Below are 19,717 nucleotides of genomic sequence, written 5' to 3'. Positions count from 1 at the left end.
TTGGTGAATTGTTTTAATTTCATTTAGTAAAGTTCATTCTTCATTTCCTGCCCTGACACCCAATGCAGAGTTGAAGTGAAAATACATAAAGAGTTGTTGTTTCATGTAGAGGTAGATGAGCTTTTGGAGCCCTTAAGGTGGAAAATGTTATATGTGTTTGTCACCTGCTCAGGAAAACTTTAAACAGAACAGTATCAATCATTAATAGCAATAACAGCAAATTTTAATCCTATAATTTCCCACTTTTATTTCTCATTGAGTTTATTTCTCACTTTCTCATTTTCAGAGGGGCAAGCTCTGAAAATAAAGGATTATTTTCACTGGTCAAACTTGGGAGTGGCTTTTCTGATGATTAACATCATTTAATGATCTCAATCTGCTTTTGGTCCATCAGGATTGGCACCAAGTGCTGACATCACAATTTCTTACCTTCAGCTTTGATCATTTATACCCCAAGACTTTGGCCAGTGTTGGGTTGTTGAGAGATGGGTTGGCCAAAAGTTGCAGATTTCTTTTGCTTCCCTCACCCTGCACCAGGTGCAAGAGGGAAATGTGAGTATGGGGTGGCCTCAGTTGGCTTTCAGTGTTTGCCAGGATGTGACTTGGAGATGTTTGTAAATGAAAAGGTGGAAAATGTCTGGGTTTGGTAGATTGGCCTGGTTGTACCTTTGACAGGAATAACCCAAAGCACGTTGGCAAAGAATCACAGAATCAGAATCAGTTGGGTTGGAAGAGACCTCTGAGATCATCAAGTCCAACCCTTGGTCCAAAGCACAGAACAAGCAGCACAAACACATTTTTGAAATTGTGCTGGTAATTATGACATCATTTGATGCCCTCCCCTCTCATGACATGAGGCAGGAGACCCTACCCAAACAGAACAGAGTGATCCAACTGGTAAATGGCACTGCCAGGGAGACACCTCAACCCTGGATGGCCTCACTGGGTTCTCAAACCTTCCATTTCTTTCTTTATAAGGACTCACAAGGTTTGAGATAAGGACAGATTTGATTTTCTCTTCAATTTTTTGCCACTCCAAGCAGAGAGGGAGTGGCCTCCAGGGTGGCTGAGGGGAAGATGTGGTGGATTCACCATCCCTGGAGGTTTTTCAGCTGAGCTTGGCCATGGCACTGAGTGCCATGATCTGGTAAAGGGACTGGAGTTGGCCCAAGGGTTGGACTTGATGGTCTTGGAGGTCTCTTCCAACCCAACAGAAGAGAAGAGCAACGAGGCTGGAGAAGGGACTGGAGCACAAGTGCTATGGGGAGAGGCTGAGGGAGCTGGGGGTGTTCAGCCTGGAGAAGAGGAGGCTCAGAGGTGACCTCAGCACTGTCTGGAACTGCCTGAAGGGAAGTTCTGGCCAGGTGGGGGTTGGTCTCTTCTCCCAGGCACTCAGCAATAGGACAAGGGGGCACGATGGGCTCAAGCTCTGCCAGGGGAAATTGAAGTTGGAGAGCAGAAAGAAATTCTTTGCAGAGAGAGTGCTCAGGGATTGGAATGGGCTGCCCAGAGAGGGGGTGGATTCCCCATCCCTGGAGGTTTTTCAGCTGAGCTTGGCCGTGGCACTGAGTGCCATGATCTGGTAAAGGGACTGGAGTTGGACCAAGGGTTGGACTTGATGATCTCTGAGGTCTCTTCCAACCCAATCCATTCTATGATTCTGTGTGGCCAGTGTCGGGCAGCCCAGAGAGCCCTGGGGGTGTGCAGGGGTGAGGGTGAGCTGAGGAGAGAAGGGTTAGACAATGAAGGTGGTGAGTTTTAAGGCAACAAACCCACATTTGCTGCACTGCAGAAATATTTTGCCTTTTGATCTCGTAGGTGGCTTTGGGTGAGACACAATTTTCTTCTTCCACTCCTTGCCAATCATTTCCCTGGAATACCTGATGTTCAGTGAACCTGGAAACATCCACCTCCCCTTGGGATGTCAAGTTCCCTCCTCAGCTGCAAGTCAGAGTTTCGAGGTGGTTTCAGCTCCTGCACAGCAATTTCCTCGTCGTCTCACCCCAAGGTGATGCAGATGTTTGAAATCTCAGTGCCAGCTGCAGGAATCAGGAACACTAAACATTTCATCTTGATTTCTCTTCAGTGCCACCTACTTCCTGGAAAATTTGGGAGCCTTGCCCTTGCCACTTCCAATTCTCTGCCAAGTTCCTTTCAATTTGATTTTGATTTTTTTTTTCCGCTCCATTTTTTGTCTCACACGTTTATTACATGGTGAAAAAAATGCAGTTTTCTTCTGACACCACATAACAGACGTGTGAAACACACACACATGTTCTGGTAAGAGATTGCTCTTTATTTCCTGGCTCCAGTTGCAAAACATGAGTCAGGGTGGGAAAGGTTGTACCTCTGTCAGAGCTGTGTAATCCACACCCTCAAACTTGCCTGGGTTTTGCTGCAGTAGAGGAGAAAACCAGCAAACCTCATTCTTATGGTTCTGTACTCAGTGTTTTCTCCTCTGCCAGCACATCATTTCTCCATTTATAATCACCATTATATTTACTCCTTTCAGACTCTGATGTTGTCATTAAAGGAAAAATAATACCCCAAGCTTCTAAAACAAGTGTACCAGCACTCAGACTGTGGGAAGCACAGCAATTTAGAAATAAAAAGTATCCTCCTGTTATCCTGGCTTTAATGCAAAGAACAAACATCACTTTCCTGGCCCATTTGCTGCAAATCCCAAGCATTATTTTCCCTGCATCGAGTGATTTTTGCTGTTGTGTAATTGTAGGTAAGGACCAAAGAGCATCTCAGCAAGACTCCTGTGACACACCATTCCTCATTTATGCGTATCCCAGGGTTCTGTACATTCCTGTGGTGGGCAGGAAGCCTCAGTGAAACCCCAAATCAGGCAGATCTTTGGTGAACTCAATGGAACAAACCCCACGTTATGAGTTAAAACCAAGAGAACAAGCGAGAATGAGAAAGAGACAACCAAACACATCATCACTTCCTACAGGATCCAAACAGCCTGGGAATGCCACATGGCAGGCAGTTATTGTGGAGGTACCCACGGGGGATGGGAAGCAGCAGGACTGTGGTGCTTCCATATTTATCATAAACAGAGCTTTGCATTGAAATTTTTTTTCCCTGAGCAATTTTATCCCACAAGGTCCTGGTGGTTGAGTCGGAACGACAAATAACTGCGAGACACATTGTGAAAAATTCAGAAAATGAGAATTCCCATTCTCCAAACGGGGCAGGGACAACATTGATTCCATCAGGGAAGGTGGAACAGACCATTAAACTGGGCATGTTGCTCATTTTGGAGCTAACCAGAGCCCAGATGCCTTTTGCAAATGTAACGACTATGGAAGTGAGCCCTTTATAAAGCGAAGCAAACCCGCTGCTTTCCCTTGCTAAAATGAAAGCATTTACCTTACACAAAGTATAAGAAAGGTTACCTGTTGCCTCCACCATTCCTTCTAGGATTACAACAATTTCTAGCTCCTCTTTGGGCAACTGGGCTTTGGAAATCTCCCAGAAAGGACTTTGCTGGTTAATCTCATGGCTGATGATCAGTGGTGAAACCAAAAAGAGTCGATCATCCCCTGTGTAATAACCTACGTTGATATCTGTCTGGTTGAGTGGTATAAATTCCCCCTCCTTTGTCTGTTTGGATTTGATCAACTTGGCTCGTATTGATGCCTCTACAATGTGGGAATTCCTAAGGTCTCCTACTCGGAACATCAGACACAGCTTTCCATCGCGCATGGAAATGACCGCGTTCGTAGAGAACACCAGGGTCTCTGCCCTCTTCTTGGGTTGGGATATTTTCACAAACATGCAGCCAACCATGAAAGCGTTGACGATAGAACCTAAAACCGACTGCACTAAGAGCAGGACAATGCCCTCGGGACACTTGTCGGTGATGACGCGGTAACCGTACCCGATGGTGGTTTCCGTCTCGATTGAGAATAAAAAGGCTGAGACAAACCCATTGAGGTTGCTGACGCAGGGGGTCCACGTGCTGTCCCCTATGTGGTCCATATCTCCTCGCAGGTAGGCAATCAGCCACCAGATCATTCCAAAGAAGAGCCAGGTCACCGTGTAAACCATGACAAAGATCAGCAGGTTGAACCTCCACTTGAGATCCACCAAGGTGGTGAAGATGTCGGTCAGGTAGCGATAGGTCTCTCGGACGTTCCCGTGGTGGACGTTGCATTTCCCATCTTTCCTAACGTACCTCTGGATTTTCCTCTTGGCACATTCTTTGCTGATGTTTTTTGGCAGATCCTCTCTAGCTTGTTTGGGCAACTTTGGTTGATGAATAGTGACAGGGCTCTCGATGTCCTGCTCCATTGAGTCTTCTTCCAGGACGTTGGCTGCCAGGAAAAGACACACAAACAAACAAGGCAGGCATTATTGCACAGATATTGCACAGACTATTCTGAGCTGGAAGGGACCCACAAGGATCATCGAGTCCAACTCTAAAGTCAATGGCCCACACAGGGGATTGAACCATAGAATCATAGAATCATAGAATCGATTGGGTTGGAAAAGACCTCCAAGATCATCGAGTCCAACCCTTGGTCCAACTCTAGTTCATTTACTAGATCATGGCACCCAGCGCCACGTCCAATCTGTGTTTAAAAATCTCTAGGGATGGTGAATCCACCCCCTCTCTGGGCAGCCCATTCCAATGCCTGAGCACTCTCTCTGTAAAAAATTTTTTTCTGCTCTCCAACTTAAATTTCCCCTGGCAGAGCTTAAGCTCATCGTGCCCCCTTGTCCTATTGCTGAGTGCCTGGGAGAAGAGACCAACCCCCACCTGGCTATAACTTCCCTTCAGGTAGTTCCAGACAGTGCTGAGGTCACCTCTGAGCCTCCTCTTCTCCAGGCTGAACACCCCCAGCTCCCTCAGCCTCTCCCCACAGCACTTGTGCTCCAGTCCCTTCACCAGCCTTGTTGCTCTTCTCTGGACCCATGACCCATGACCTTGGCATTATTACAGCCAAGTTTTAACCAACTGAGCTGATCTCAGGTGTATTTTTTTCTTATTATTTCTCTGAATCAACTCACAACTTCCTCTTGTATCACTACTGGCATCAAATTGCTATTAGTCAATAAAATGATAAAAGAAAAATAAAAATAAAATTAAAAAAAAATAAAATCATCCTTGCTAACCTCTTAGATGTACAACACAAAGGACTTCGAGCAACCTCAATTTATTGCTAAACACAAACACAAAGAAGGCAAACTCTTGTTTCCCATTTCATATTTAAATTCCATCCAGCCCTATTTAAACTCTGCAAGAATCAAGCAGAGGTTCCTTCCCCCTCTCCCCCTTTGCAGTTTAATGAATGAGGTTTCTCATGCAGCGAGAGAGATCTTATGGAGATAACAGAGAGAAAGGAGGAAATGGATTCACTTGGGGCTGAGCAGAGAAGATGAACTATTGCTGAGCTCTTTCTTCCATCAATTGCTTTGCTGCAGGGAAAGCATTAAATAACCACGAGGAGTTTGAAAGAACCCACCAGTTTTCAGAAAGAACCAATCCCACCCTTTTTAAAGGAAAGGTGGGCTACAGTATAATTTATTCCAGGAGCAATTCAAGCATATGCCATGGAAAATCAATGTCTTGCTGATAAGGAGACAGGGAATTGTGTGTCCTTCTCCCAGCAAAGGAAAACCTCCAGTGCTTCAGATTTCATCTGAATTCTGTAAGATTGTGGCCTCTAAATCAAGTGAACCTCATCTCTGATGGTATGGGCCTAAACACCATTGCTCTGTGAGGGTCTTGCAAGAATTTAATCCCCCCAAATGACAGTCACTGGTTTTAATTTTATTATTTTCCCAGCACTTTGAGATAAACAGCTTCATTTCATTGATGTGCAAGAAAGAAAAAGAGTTTTCTGAGGAGGAGAGTGGTTTAATCAACTGTGCTTTGCATGAAGTTGAGGATACAGTGAAGTCTGGGGTAATTGTTGTCTTTTACTGAAAATCCTTCTGCTCTCTGAGGCTTCTTCCTGCTGGAATTTCAGCCTTGAACTCCTAGTTCTCTCCCTTCTGGCCAACTGCTCTCATTCTTCTGCCAGACTGTAAAGGGAAAAGGAAAACCTGAATGATGAACTCTGAATACAGAATCCCAGAATGGTTTGGGTGGGAAGGACCTCAAAGAGCATCCAGTGCCACTCCCTGCCATGGGCAGGGACACCTCCCACCAGCCCAGGGTGCTCCAAGCCCTGTCCAACCTGGCCTTGGACACTTCCAGGGATGGAGCAGCCACAGCTGCTCTGCCCAACCTGTGCCAGGGCCTGCCCACCCTCTGAGTAAGAGAATTTCTTTTCAATATCCCATCTAGAGAGCAGCACTGCTGTGATGCTGCTCCACTGCTTTATGGAGGGGCTGCTCCTGCTGGCTCAGTGTGGCTCAAAGGGCATTGTATTCTCTCAGTCTTCCAAACATGTGCCTTGCAGCAGATTGTCTGTGGAGGAGTCTCACAGCAGCTGTAGTTTTTCAGGATATTCAGGCTCATCCCTGTGGAGAAAGATCACAGAGCCTTGTGAAGCTTCCAGGGTGATTGAAATACCCAGGGGTAAAGAAAGGTTGTCTCTCCATCTGGTCTGTCCCACTGCCAGCCAAGCCTCTCTTCAACCTCATCACGTTCCTCTGTTCAAAGAAAGGCTCAAAGTTTGAGAGCAGCACAGAAACCTGAGAGCAATTCTGTGTTTTAAGCCAGTGAGTCTCACCCTGTGACACCTTTTCAGCTCTTGCTGTGTCTGAGGGCTGAAGGAAACTCTGGAAGCTGTGGCAGCCCAGGATGAACCCAGCCCAGTGGGTGCCAGGGTGCCAGGCTGCCTCCTGGCATTAGCACTGAGGCTGGACAAGGCATGACCAAACACAAGCAGGAGGCATTGCAGGCACCTTGGCAGGCAGAGTGAAACCAAAGCCAGGAATTCTGAAGTTAAAGCTTCACACTCGGTGCTGAACTCTCTGCTGTGCCCAAGGAAATGCCAGTCCACAGGAGTTACTGTGTGACTGCAGCAAGAGACCCCTCTAATAATTATGGGCAGCCTAGGAAGGCTCTGGCTTTTGGGGCTTTATGTTGGACTGGCAATGCTGGTGGAATTTAGTTCATTATCTTTGGGGCTTTATCAATAATTTGCTTTGCCCTCCCAGTCAGAGCCTGGTGTGAACACAGAGAAGGTTGCACAGAATCACAGAAGTGGCTGAGCTGGGAGGAACCCAAAAGGATCATCAATCCAGCCCTCAGGTCTCCACAGGAGCATCCCCAGCTGTCACACCCTGTGCCTGAGAGTATTTTGCAAATTCTTCCTGAACTCTGTCAGGTTTAGGAGTGTCCTTGTGTTCAGTTCTGGGCCCCTCAGTTCAGGAAAGATCTTGAGAGGCTGGAGCAGGTCCAGAGAAGAGCAACGAGGCTGGAGAAGGGACTGGAGCACAAGTGCTGTGGGGAGAGGCTGAGGGAGCTGGGGGTGTTCAGCCTGGAGAAGAGGAGGCTCAGAGGTGACCTCAGCACTGTCTGGAACTGCCTGAAGGGAAGTTCTGGCCAGCTGGGGGTTGGTCTCTTCTCCCAGGCACTCAGCAATAGGACAAGGGGGCACGATGGGCTCAAGCTCTGCCAGGGGAAATTGAAGTTGGAGAGCAGAAAGAAATTCTTTGCAGAGAGAGTGCTCAGGCATTGGAATGGGCTGCCCAGAGAGGGGGTGGCTTCCCCATCCCTGGAGGTTTTTCAACTGAGCTTGGCCGTGGCACTGAGTGCCATGATCTGGTAAAGGGACTGGAGTTGGCCCAAGGGTTGGACTTGATGATCTCGGAGGTCTTTTCCAACCCAATCCATTCTATCATTCTATTATTTGGGTTGGAAAAGCCCTCTAAGATAATCAAGTCCAGCCATTCTCCAAGGTCACCACTGAACCATTCCCCAAATGTCACATCTACACATGTTTTAAAGCCCTCCAGGAATGGTCACTCAACACCTTCCCAGGGTAGCCTCTTCCAGTACTTGACAGCCCTTTCTGGGAAGCAATTTTATCCCAATATTCAATTTAAAACTCCCAGTTCCATCTCCAAAAAGCTGTCAGTGCCACCTGGGGTGGGGAAAACAGGAAGTGAGTGGCAGGGAAGGAGCAAGAGCTGAAGCAAAACTTGCTGCCTACAGAGACAGCAGTGGAGATAATTCAGTGAAACCACAGAATCCACAGTGCAGGTTCTGTGATACCTTATTCCTGATACCTTATTCTTGACCTTGCTATTAAAGGTAACCATGTCCTAGACCTCCCTGGTTGAACATCACTTACCAGAAATCATCCAAAAAGCCCAGCAGGGCTGGAAGGGAACACAGATACCAATTCTGTTACTGGGATCAGGGGAAATCTGAAGGTTCCTGCCCACCCAGAGGTGCCCACCTGCCACACCGTGGCTGCTTTCAGAGTGTTTATTTCCTACAGGAACAATGAAGTCACTTTTATTTATACAGCAATAAATTTTACTGGTGTTCTCACAATGCCTTGTGTTGCTCAAGCCCTTGTGCATCACAACCAACCTGTCCTGCCTTTCCCAGCACATGGGCTGACCCCCAAAGACAGGGACAACCAAGCCCAGTGACTGTGTTTAACCAAAATCTCTCACATAACACTCCTGCAGACACTTGAATCTCCCTGGGGGCATTTGGCTGATTTGGAAACTCTCCAGGCTCTTCCCTGTGCTGTCATTTCCCAACTCTCAGGCAGCTTCTGTGAGGAAAAAAATTAAGGTCAATTTTTAGTCTTCCTCTCTTTTTTACAAGATGCCCTTTTAGTCTTTTCCTCCCCCAAATTCTGCCACCCTGAGATCCCACAAATCCCTTCACGGGGAGGTTGTAGCTCTAATTGTTATTATCCTTTTCTATAGGGATATAAGGAGGGAAAAAAAGAAGAATTATAAGCACTGAAATATTTTTTTAAATTGGATTTGATTTGACCAACAGGATTTTCCAAAGGAGTTTAAGAAGGAAAAAAAACATTTAATTTCAGACTTTCAAAAAGGTGATAGTTTGGCTGTGAAATACTGAACTCTGGGTCAGATTTTTCACTCTTTTTTCACAATAAAATTGAGGAAACAAAGTTGTTCAAAAGGATGAAATAGCCCCAAAACTGAGGGAACACATGAAAAACTTTCTAATGCCATTTTTGGGTGAGGTTGGGCTTTTCTGCTTATTTTTCTGCCTTGGCTCAAAAAAATATGTAAAAACTCTTTTGATTGCTCTTTATTTTTCCCTATAGGTTCTTCCAACCTGCCTGAAAATAAACCATCATTCCCCAGGATTCTAGACCAGAATCTCAGCCTTTCCTGGACCAAGCCCTCGCTCCAACCTGAACCTTGGGAACACCAATTCCTGAAATAAGTGATCCAAGGATTCTGCATCCTTGTGTTTCCATGGAAATGCTTGAAGAATAAGTTTTAAACACGTGGCAGGCTCCCTGTTCCCCACCAGGGCTGAGGAACAGCCACACTGTGAGAGCCTTCGCTGCAAAAGACTTGCACTAATTATGTTTTTTATTTGCTATCAACCCAATTAGCTGGTTAGTTCATCTGGTTTTCCTTTTTGGTTATATAATGGCTGTCATGGTTCCAGGAACAAGGGAGTGAACAGCAGCACTCTCACTTGAGAGTTATTTTTGCTCTCTCTGCTTTTTCTTCGTGACAAAAATATACACTTATTATTAATCTGCATTGCAAAAAAAAAAAAGATATTTCTAAATGTTTCCTCCTCTCCCAGTAAACATGAGGTTTGTTTAAACACAATGGCCAGGTAGCAAAATCATGCCCATGTCGGCCAGTTTGGAGAACTCTGCTATTGTCAGTCTCTCATTCAAACAGAATCACAGAATCCTAGAATGGATTGGGTTGGAAAAGACCTCCGAGGTCATCAAGTCCAACCCTTGGTCCAACTCCAGTCCCTTTACCAGATCATGGCACTCAGTGCCACGGCCAAGCTCAGCTGAAAAACCTCCAGGGATGGGGAATCCACCCCCTCTCTGGGCAGCCCATTCCAATCCCTGAGCACTCTCTCTGCAAAGAATTTCTTTCTGCTCTCCAACTTCAATTTCCCCTGGCAGAGCTTGAGCCCATCGTGCCCCCTTGTCCTATTGCTGAGTGCCTGGGAGAAGAGACCAACCCCCAGCTGGCCAGAACTTCCCTTCAGGCAGTTCCAGACAGTGCTGAGGTCACCTCTGAGCCTTCTCTTCTCCAGGCTAAACACCCCCAGCTCCCTCAGCCTCTCCCCACAGCACTTGTGCTCCAGTCCCTTCTCCAGCCTCGTTGCTCTTCTCTGGCCCCGCTCCAGCCCCTCAATCTCTTGCCTCAACTGAGGGGCCCAGAACTGAACACAACACTCAAGGTGTGGCCTCCCCAAGGCAGAGTCCAGGGGAAGGGTCACTGCCCTGGGCCTGCTGGCCACGCTAGTTTGGATCCAGGCCAGGATCCCCTTGGCCTTCTTGGCCACCTGGGCACACTGGTGGCTCCTGTTGAGCTTCCTGTCCCTCAGTCCCCCCAGGTCCCTCTGCCTGGCTGCTCTCCAGCCACTCTGTGCCCAGCCTGGAGCGCTGCAGGGGGTTGGGGTGGCCAAAGGGCAGGACCTGCACTTGGCCTTGGTGAACTCCATCCCATTGCAATCAGCCCCATCTTTCCAGTCTCTCCAGATCCCTCTGCAGAGCCCTCCTGCCTTCCAGCAGGTCGACACTCCCTCCCAACTTGGTGTCATCACCAAATTTGCTGCTGATGGAGCTGGTCATAAAAGGCCCCATTTCTCCTGCCAACAGGGCAGGGAACAAAAAATGCCACCTGGTACTGCCAAATATTCCAGAGGTGGGGGCAGTACAAGGGAGGTTTGGGAGGACTCCTCATAAAAGAAAATGTTGGACCTTCCAAACACCTGCTTAACTCCCAAGTTGCCCTCATCCTACCAGGAATGTGGGGATGACCTGCATGCACACAGGAATCACAGTCAAAACTGCGGCTGCTCAACACTTTGGAATTTTGAGATTAGAAATTATTTGTGCAATCGGGGCATTTTTAATGAATTTGCACACAAAAACATTCACAACTGTGTTACAAGACATTAAATTGCTAAATTACACTGAGACATGCACTGAGCTCTGCAGATGACAAAAAGGTCAGTTATAATATGCAATATTCTCTAATTATTTGGTAGATCATATTGGAACTCTAATAAATTAGACAATCAAAACAGGCTTCAAGTATTTAAATGGGACAAGCAGGCCCTTTTCATGCCTCCTTTTGCTTTGTATTTGTACATGGACAAGTATTTGTGCCATGGCAACATCTCTGAAGTGCTATTGAGGCACAGAAAAATAAGCACATTAATGATTAAATTATTGTTTCAGTGATATGTTACTTCCACAGCCTCAAAATTCATGACAACCTGTCCTGCACAGCTCCTGTTTTGTTGTTGACACTGGTTTCATGTTATTCTACAGGTTATAAATAAAAAATATGTGTTGGAAACATCAGGTTGTGCCTTTCTAAGGCTGTTCTGAAGTAGAAAAGGCCAGGACAACAACTCTGGTGACAACTTTACTAGAAAATAAAATGTTCCTGTGTGATAAAATTCCCTGGCATGGTTTGGACCTGGGGAGAACTGAGCACACCCAATTTATGGCAAATTATCCCTAAAAGGCAGATTGCATGAGGTTATCCTGGAAACCACAGAGTTCAGGGATAAAGGGTGGGCTGTCCCACTCCATGCTAAAGGACAGGCCTGGGCACAATTGATTTGCTAATAAAGCCAGAGCCAGGACACAAAGTGAACTACTCAGGGGCTTATCTAGGAGAACTGCTTATCATCTGCTGGAAAATTAAAGAAATCCCTGCAATCTCCTCTGTCTTGGGTTTCCAGTCCTATTTAACATCTTTATTGAGGATTTAGATGAGGGAATTGAGTCCAACATCAGCAAATTTGCTGATGACACCAAGTTGGGAGGGAGTGTCGACCTGCTGGAAGGCAGGAGGGCTCTGCAGAGGGATCTGGAGAGACTGGAGAGATGGGGCTGATTGCAATGGGATGGAGTTCAACAAGGCCAAGTGCAGGTCCTGCCCTTTGGCCACCCCAACCCCCTGCAGCGCTCCAGGCTGGGCACAGAGTGGCTGGAGAGCAGCCAGGCAGAGGGACCTGGGGGGACTGAGGGACAGGAAGCTCAACAGGAGCCACCAGTGTGCCCAGGTGGCCAAGAAGGCCAAGGGCATCCTGGCCTGGATCCAAACTAGCGTGGCCAGCAGGCCCAGGGCAGTGACCCTTCCCCTGGACTCTGCCTTGGGGAGGCCACACCTTGAGTGTTGTGTTCAGTTCTGGGCCCCTCAGTTGAGGCAAGAGATTGAGGGGCTGGAGCGGGGCCAGAGAAGAGCAACGAGGCTGGAGAAGGGACTGGAGCACAAGTGCTGTGGGGAGAGGCTGAGGGAGCTGGGGGTGTTTAGCCTGGAGAAGAGAAGGCTCAGAGGTGACCTCAGCACTGTCTGGAACTACCTGAAGGGAAGTTCTGGCCAGGTGGGGGTTGGTCTCTTCTCCCAGGCACTCAGCAATAGGACAAGGGGGCACGATGGGCTCAAGCTCTGCCAGGGGAAATTGAAGTTGGAGAGCAGAAAAAACTCCTTTGCAGAGAGAGTGCTCAGGGATTGGAATGGGCTGCCCAGAGAGGGGGTGGATTCCCCATCCCTGGAGGTTTTTCAGCTGAGCTTGGCCGTGGCACTGAGTGCCATGATCTGGTAAAGGGACTGGAGTTGTACCAAGGGTTGGACTTGATGATCTTGGAGGTCTTTTCCAGCCCAATCCATTCTATGATTCTGTGATTCTCCCAACTGCAATCAGTCATTATCACAGAGCACAGATTCTTTTTTTTTCCTGAAAAAGAAAGAAATTAGGAGCTGGTCCTGCACTGTTGGAATCAGTACAGGATTGTTTCTCCACTGAACTGGATGTTTTGCTACTCCTTGTTTTGAAAGGTCAGAATATTCAATAAACACTGACTTGGCAAATCTCTTCAAGGATCCAGAGGCTTATTTGCACCCACAGAATCACAAGCATAATTTCAGAGAGAGCAGGAGTGTGATTGATTTTTATTTCAGCACAGCTTTCACCTGAAAAGACATGCAATGAAGTGTATTTGTGGTTACAAAGAAGGATGATACCTTGTTTTTTCACATTACCTGCTTCATCATTGCCTTCTAATCCAACTTGATAAAAATAAAATTCTATTTTCATTTCTTTGAAGCCTGTACAGCTGCAAGAAATCAGCCTGGTAAGGCTTTGTACAAACATTTCCATTCATCTCTGATTCTTGGCCCTTTTATTCTGGAGGATGGAAAACGAAGCTGATAACCCAAATTTAAGAAAAAAACAACTAAACCCATGACTCCATTTCTGGGAGTCGTTTGACCTTGTAGTTTTTGTCTTGGATTCTACCCAATTTCATCACAGAATTTACCACTCGAGTCTCTAAAATGCTGTTTTTACATCTGCTTTGCTAAATTTATCTTCATTTGGAGCACAGGGAAGCCAAGAAGCCTTGGCTTGGCAAAGGACATCCTGAATCTGCAAAGATGTGTGGACACAGTTGGTTATCAACATCTTCTGCCTTTTATCAGCGAGCAGATCCCAAATTGGACCCCAAAACTTGTTTGCTACCTGAAATCCCAGTGCTTGGAGTGGGTGTTAGTTCAGAACCACCTCCAGGGCAAATGCCTGGCACTGCATCCAGATTTCTGGAATAAAGAGTTTGCTGTTCCACATCTCTGCTCCTCTCTGATTCTTTACCAGACCTTTGGCTTCCAGAAAAGCTCAAGTTAGAGGTTCAGGGCAGGTATTTCTGTGACTCTACACAAATTACTGTGTTTGTGGTCACTGACCCCTTGGCATGGGTGGTTTCTGGACCAAAGACCAGAGGACTTTTGGGGGGCCCAGCTCAGTTATGTTTAGGTTCTATTATTTTGAGGAGGGACAACATTTATCGGTTGTTGCTGATACTGCTCTTGTGTCATGTTCTTACTCAACACATTGCCCTGGATGACTTGAGTAATTTCTTTCACAAACTGTGTGTAAAATTCCCAACTCCTTCTCCTCCTTTATGGAGGATGGTCTGTCACCCCTGCCTGGTGCTCACTGTGGTGAGGAACTGGCACAGTTTGGGCAGAGCAGCTGTGGCTGCCCCATCCCTGGGAGTGTCCAAGGCCAGGTTGGACAGGGCTTGGAGCAACTTGGGCTGGTGGGAGGTGTCCCTGTGGCAGTGGATGGTCTTTAAGGTCCCTTCCCACCCAAACCATTCCATGATTCCAGGATTCTCTGTTTCATGCTCAGCCTTCCTACTTTAGTTCCCTTGCTCTCATCAGGAAGGCAAAAGGTTGTGCCCAGGTGGGGGTTGGTCTCTTCTCCCAGGCAACCAGCAGGAGAACAAGGGGGCACGATGGGCTCAAGCTCTGCCAGGGGAAATTGAAGTTGGAGATGAGAAAGAAATTCTTTGCAGAGAGAGTGCTCAGGGATTGGAATGGGCTGCCCAGAGAGGGGGTGGATTCCCCATCCCTGGAGGTTTTTCAACTGAGCTTGGCCGTGGCACTGAGTGCCATGATCTGGTAAAGGGACTGGAGTTGGACCAAGGGTTGGACTTGATGATCTCGGAGATCTCTTCCAACCCAATCCATTCTATGATTCTACGATATTGGGCCCCTCAGTTCTGGAAAGATCTTGAGGGGCTGGAGCAGGGCCAGAGAAGAGCAACGAGGCTGGAGAAGGGACTGGAGCACAAGTGCTGTGGGGAGAGGCTGAGGGAGCTGGGGGTGTTTAGCCTGGAGAAGAGGAGGCTCAGAGGTGACCTCAGCACTCCCCACAACTCCCTGGCAGGAGGTTGTACACAGGTGGGGGTTGGTCTCTTCTCTCAGGTAACCAGCAGGAGAACAAGAGGGCACAGCTCAACCTCTGCCAGGGGAGGTTTAGGTTGGATATCAGAAGATATTCTTTCTAGAGAGTGCTCAGGCATTGGAATGGGCTGCCCAGAGAGGGGGTGGATTCCCCATCCCTGGAGGTTTTTCAGCTGAGCTTGGCCGTGGCACTGAGTGCCATGATCTGGTAAAGGGACTGGAGTTGGACCAAGGGTTGGACTTGATGATCTCTGAGGTCTCTTCCAACCCAGCTGATTCCATGATTCTGTGATTCCAACATGGGAAACATTTAGGAATCAGGGCAGGGAGATGTTGCCCTTGATCAATGAACTGTCATAAATACAAGACACTGGAAAGATGGAGAGGAGAGTTTTTGTCAGACAGGAAGGACCTGATCCCATCAATGTGCTGTACAAGGAGCTAAGGCTGCAGACCAAGCCCAACAGCTCCTGGTACTTTGCCACAGAACTGGACAGAGAAGACCTTGGATCTGATCATTTCAGGGTTAGAGGATCTGAAATAACTTTGAGAACGTTTTTCCAAGAAAAGTGGACCATGGAGAACAAAATGACTTTGAAATACAGATATATGATCCCTCCTACCCTCCAATTCTTGAAAAGAAAGGTGAAAAACTGTCCCAAACTTCCTCCTGTAAATTAGACTTTTTTCCTCACTCATTTTCCACCCACACAAGCTGCCCCCAGGTCACAGACATTGCCTAAGAATATTGGTTTTCTTTCTGCTATTGCAGTGGCACAAAGCTCCAGAAGGGGTTGAAAAGGCTGGAAAAATTGAAACAGACAGGGATTATAATTATCTTTTTTTTTTTAACTGATAATGGAGATCTCTTTCTTAACAACTTCCTTTCCATTGAAGGAGGATCTTCATGGCTTTTGCTTCCAGGCAACGTGTTTCAGGAGAGCAAGATGCTCCTCCTTGAAAAAAAAAAACCAGGCAGGATTTGAATTGAACTTCTTTTTACACACCTGAGAAGAAAATTCACTCCAATGTTTCCTACAGATGCTGGAGAAGCAACATTTCTGTCACTGCCTCTCCTGGGGGTGACTTGGTGGATTTTTGTGGCTGTTGGTTCATTTGGCCTAAAATTCCAACCCAAACTCTGGCATCCAAAAGTTGCCTCAAAAATAACTTTGTCTCCAGGGCCAGGCAGTTCCCCCTCTTCAAATGAGGTCATTTATCTGAACAGCTCTGATGTTCTTCCCCTCCTCTCCCCTTTCTGCAGGTGATACTGGGATTGTGTTTTCTTTAAGCTGAATAATCAGGCCATCACTGCCTTCCTTCATTCCCTTTTCCCTGCCAAAAACAGTCACAGTGAAATACAAAAACCTACTTTCTTGCTGTTCTCCCATTTCATGCAGAGTTAAGAAACCCCAAAACTGAGAAATCAGGCTGGAAGTGACATTTAAACAGTCATTTGGGAAAAGGAAATTTGGAAAAAAAACCCCTCTCTAATTTCATCTGGGTCAATGTTTTATCTCAGGCTGCTGTATTTTGAGAGCCTGGAGATGGTGAGGTCAGGATGGCACTTTGGTTGTGTCTCCTGAGGAAATGAGCCTTATCCATCACTCTGTGTGGCCTCCTCAGGATTCCTTTGGAAACTCTGGCTGGAGTTTGGGGCTTTTAGATTTCTGTCAGAGCTTCAGTGAGGTTCTGAAAGGGTCTGGCAGTGTGTGGAGCTCTCAGAAACCCTGAACTCCCACCAATGCCATGAAAACACACTGAGTCAACCACACCAGCAGAATCTGTATGAGGGATCCACAAGAATTGTGGCTTTTCCACGAGTGCTGCTGCCCCCCAAAGCTGCAGGCAACTATTTTTTTCCCCAATAACTGTGTCCCTGTGAAGTATCTTCAAAAAACTTGCTCCTGCTTTTTGTGGAGCCTGAAGGGTTGTGGGTTTTTCTTTCACAGGCCTGATGCTTATCTTTGATCTGGGACCTTCCATGTTCAACAACAGGTTAGTTTAGGTCAGGTTTTGTGGGTTTCTCCTCAAAGCAATTCGAGTGTGAGAAGATTAAACCAACTCAACTCATGGCTTGTTTTCTTTTTTGATTTAAATAGTTGTACCAGAACAGAAGGTTGAATGAAAATATGTTTGGGTCTGTCCCAGTTGAGCAGGTGGGACCAGTTGATCCCTGTGTGGGTGTGACCAAAGCTGGGCATTCTCCACCCTCCATTCATTGCCCACCAACTGTTCCCAATGGCCCATTGGCAGCAGCTGCCCAGGGCACAGCTGAGCCCTCAGGCTGGGAGCTGGCTGGGAAAGAAGCCTGGCAGAGGAGCTGGGAGAACTGCCCTGCAGGGACTCCTTGGCACCTCCACACCCACCTGAGGGCTCAGCTCTGCTGATGGGTCAGCAACAATTCCAAAATCCCCCCTGACTGCCAGAGTCAGATCCCCCAGTGTGGAACTCCCTGCCCTGGGGGAGGCACTGGGGGCTCCCACCTGCACCTCAGGGGATACAATCTTGGGGTTTGGGGACTTCTGGGACCACTCATTGGATCCAGAGGAGGATCAGACCCTGGCCAGGAGGAGCCCACCACTCTCCCCCAGACTGTGCCATCATCTGCACCAACAGGTTTGTCCCTTCCTTTTCCTTTGGCCTCGGAGGAACCACGTGGGGCTCAGCACAGGGGCCACCAAACCCCCCTGTGTTTGTGTCCCAGGGGGTGGGTTACACTGCTGGGGTTGGGGGTTAAACCCAATTTCTCTTTGTGCCATTGCATTGATTGTAATATTGTTATTAAATTGTAACTCTGACTTATAATCTCTTTTGTGTTGGGTTCGTTTCTCCTGCTGGTTTCCCTTTAAACCAGCACAGGGTCCAAGCCAGACTTTTCCTTACTTTTAATCTGAATGCAAACCCTTCAAACCTTCCTGCAATGAGCAGCAGCTCAGCAGGATTTTATAGCCACATACACAAGAATTTATTCAAGGATGTATTGAGGCAAGTACAATGTCAGCCCCAACATGACTGGAAATATAAAAACCATAAAGGGAAATTTTCCCATGTTGGCAAATAGCAACATTTTGTCTTGAAAGAAGCAATTCAGTGGTGTCTAAACTCTGCTATTTCACTTGAGCTGCATAATAAAGTAAAGAGGTCTGTAAATTTGTTTGAAAAAATATCTCAAAGGAGTTGCTGGGAAATTGCTATAATTGCTCTAATTGCTATTATCCTTTTCTATAGGGATATAAGGAGGGAAAAAAAGAAGAATTATAAGCACTGAAATACTTTTGTAAATTGGATTTGATTTGACCAACAGGATTTTTCCAAAGGAGTTTAAGAAGGAAAAAAAACATTTAATTTCAGGCTTTCAAAAAGGTGATATTTTGGCTGTGAAATACTGAACTCTGGGTCAGATTTTTCATTCTTTTTTCCCAGTAAAATTTTAGGAAACCAACTTGTTCCCAAGGATGAAATAGCCCCAAAACTGAGGGAATACATGAAAAACTTTCTAATGCCTTTTTTGGATGAGGAGGGGCTTTTCTGCTAAAAAAAATCTAAAAGGAGGGGCTAAAAGAAATATGTAAAAACCTTTGGATTGTTCTTTATTTTTCCCTATAGGTTTTTTCAACCTGCCTGAAAATAATCCATCATTGCCCAGGATTTTCCCATGCACGACTCACCAGTTTCCTGCCTCAAAAGAAGGTGCTTTGAGAGGCACCTTTTGGAAAGGGCACAAAGACTTGGCAGTGCTGGACTGTCCCGTTATCCCAGATTGCAACATCCAGCTCTCAAGGAATCTTGATGGCCTTTGATTCTGGGTGACTGAATGTGGATTTTAACACAAAAATAATAAACTGTTGTGGGTTCGTGCTTTATTTCTACAGATCTGACCAGGCACTCAGCAACAGGACAAGGGGGCACGATGGGCTCAAGCTCTGCCAGGGGAAATTGAAGTTGGAGATCAGAAAGAAATTCTTTGCAGAGAGAGTGCTCAGGCATTGGAATGGGCTGCCCAGAGAGGGGGTGGATTCCCCATCCCTGGAGGTTTTTCAGCTGAGCTTGGCCGTGGCACTGAGTGCCATGATCTGGTAAAGGGACTGGAGTTGGACCAAGGGTGGTCCCTGGACCTCAGGAGGCTGTGGAAGAGCAGGATAAGGTAACAGGAATGGGCAGCCAAAGGGGTGGAGGAGTCCCAGCACCTGCTCAAAGACATGGGAAGAAGAGCTTGGACTCTTCACTTTAAAGAAGATGAAGACCAAAAAGGTTGACATGGAGGTGGAGAATGGATAATTCCATCAGGCCATGGATCTCACACAATTGGTTTGGTTTTAAAATAGTCTCAAGTTAAGTTTTCTTTGGGTAGTGGATTGCAAAGTTTTTGCCCTTGGAGCTATGGAGTTGGACAATGTCAGGAAATTTGGAAGTTGTTTGGTAAACCCATAGAATCATAGAATGGTTTGTGTTGGAAGATCATAGAGTCACAGAATCATAGAATGGTTTGGGTTGGAAGATCATAGAATCACAGAATCATAGAATGGATTGGGTTGGAAAAGACCTCTGAGATCATCAAGTCCAACCCTTGGTCCACCTCCAGTCCCTTTACCAGATCATGGCACTCACTGCCATGGCCAAGCTCAGCTGAAAAACCTCCAGGGATGGTGGATCATCCAGTGCCACCCCCTGCCATGGGCAGGGACACCTCCCACCAGCCCAGGGTGCTCCAAGCCCTGTCCAACTTGGCTAGGGACACTCCCAGGGATGGGGCAGCCACAGCTTCTCTGGGCACCTGTGCCAGGGCCTGCCCATACTCCCAGGGAAGGATTTCTCCCTCATATCCCATCTATCCCTGCCCTCT

At 46.9% G+C, this 19,717-nt stretch overlaps 1 protein-coding gene across 2 annotated transcripts in view; it reads right to left on the bottom strand.

Annotated features, from left to right (window-relative positions):
- KCNJ6 (potassium inwardly rectifying channel subfamily J member 6) overlaps nt 1–19,717 on the bottom strand; it is a 168,497-nt gene that overhangs the window by 18,974 nt on the left and 129,806 nt on the right. For both annotated transcript variants that reach the window (XM_071566955.1, XM_071566964.1), the window contains one exon: nt 3,408–4,328. In XM_071566955.1, coding sequence (XP_071423056.1) covers nt 3,408–4,328 — 921 coding nt within the window. The remainder of the gene's footprint in view (nt 1–3,407; nt 4,329–19,717) is intronic.

Source organism: Pithys albifrons, chromosome 1 (assembly GCF_047495875.1).
Source record: "Pithys albifrons albifrons isolate INPA30051 chromosome 1, PitAlb_v1, whole genome shotgun sequence".
NCBI lineage: Eukaryota > Metazoa > Chordata > Aves > Passeriformes > Thamnophilidae > Pithys > Pithys albifrons.
Note: the sequence above shows the minus strand (reverse complement) of the source record. Positions and strands in the feature narration are given on the sequence as shown.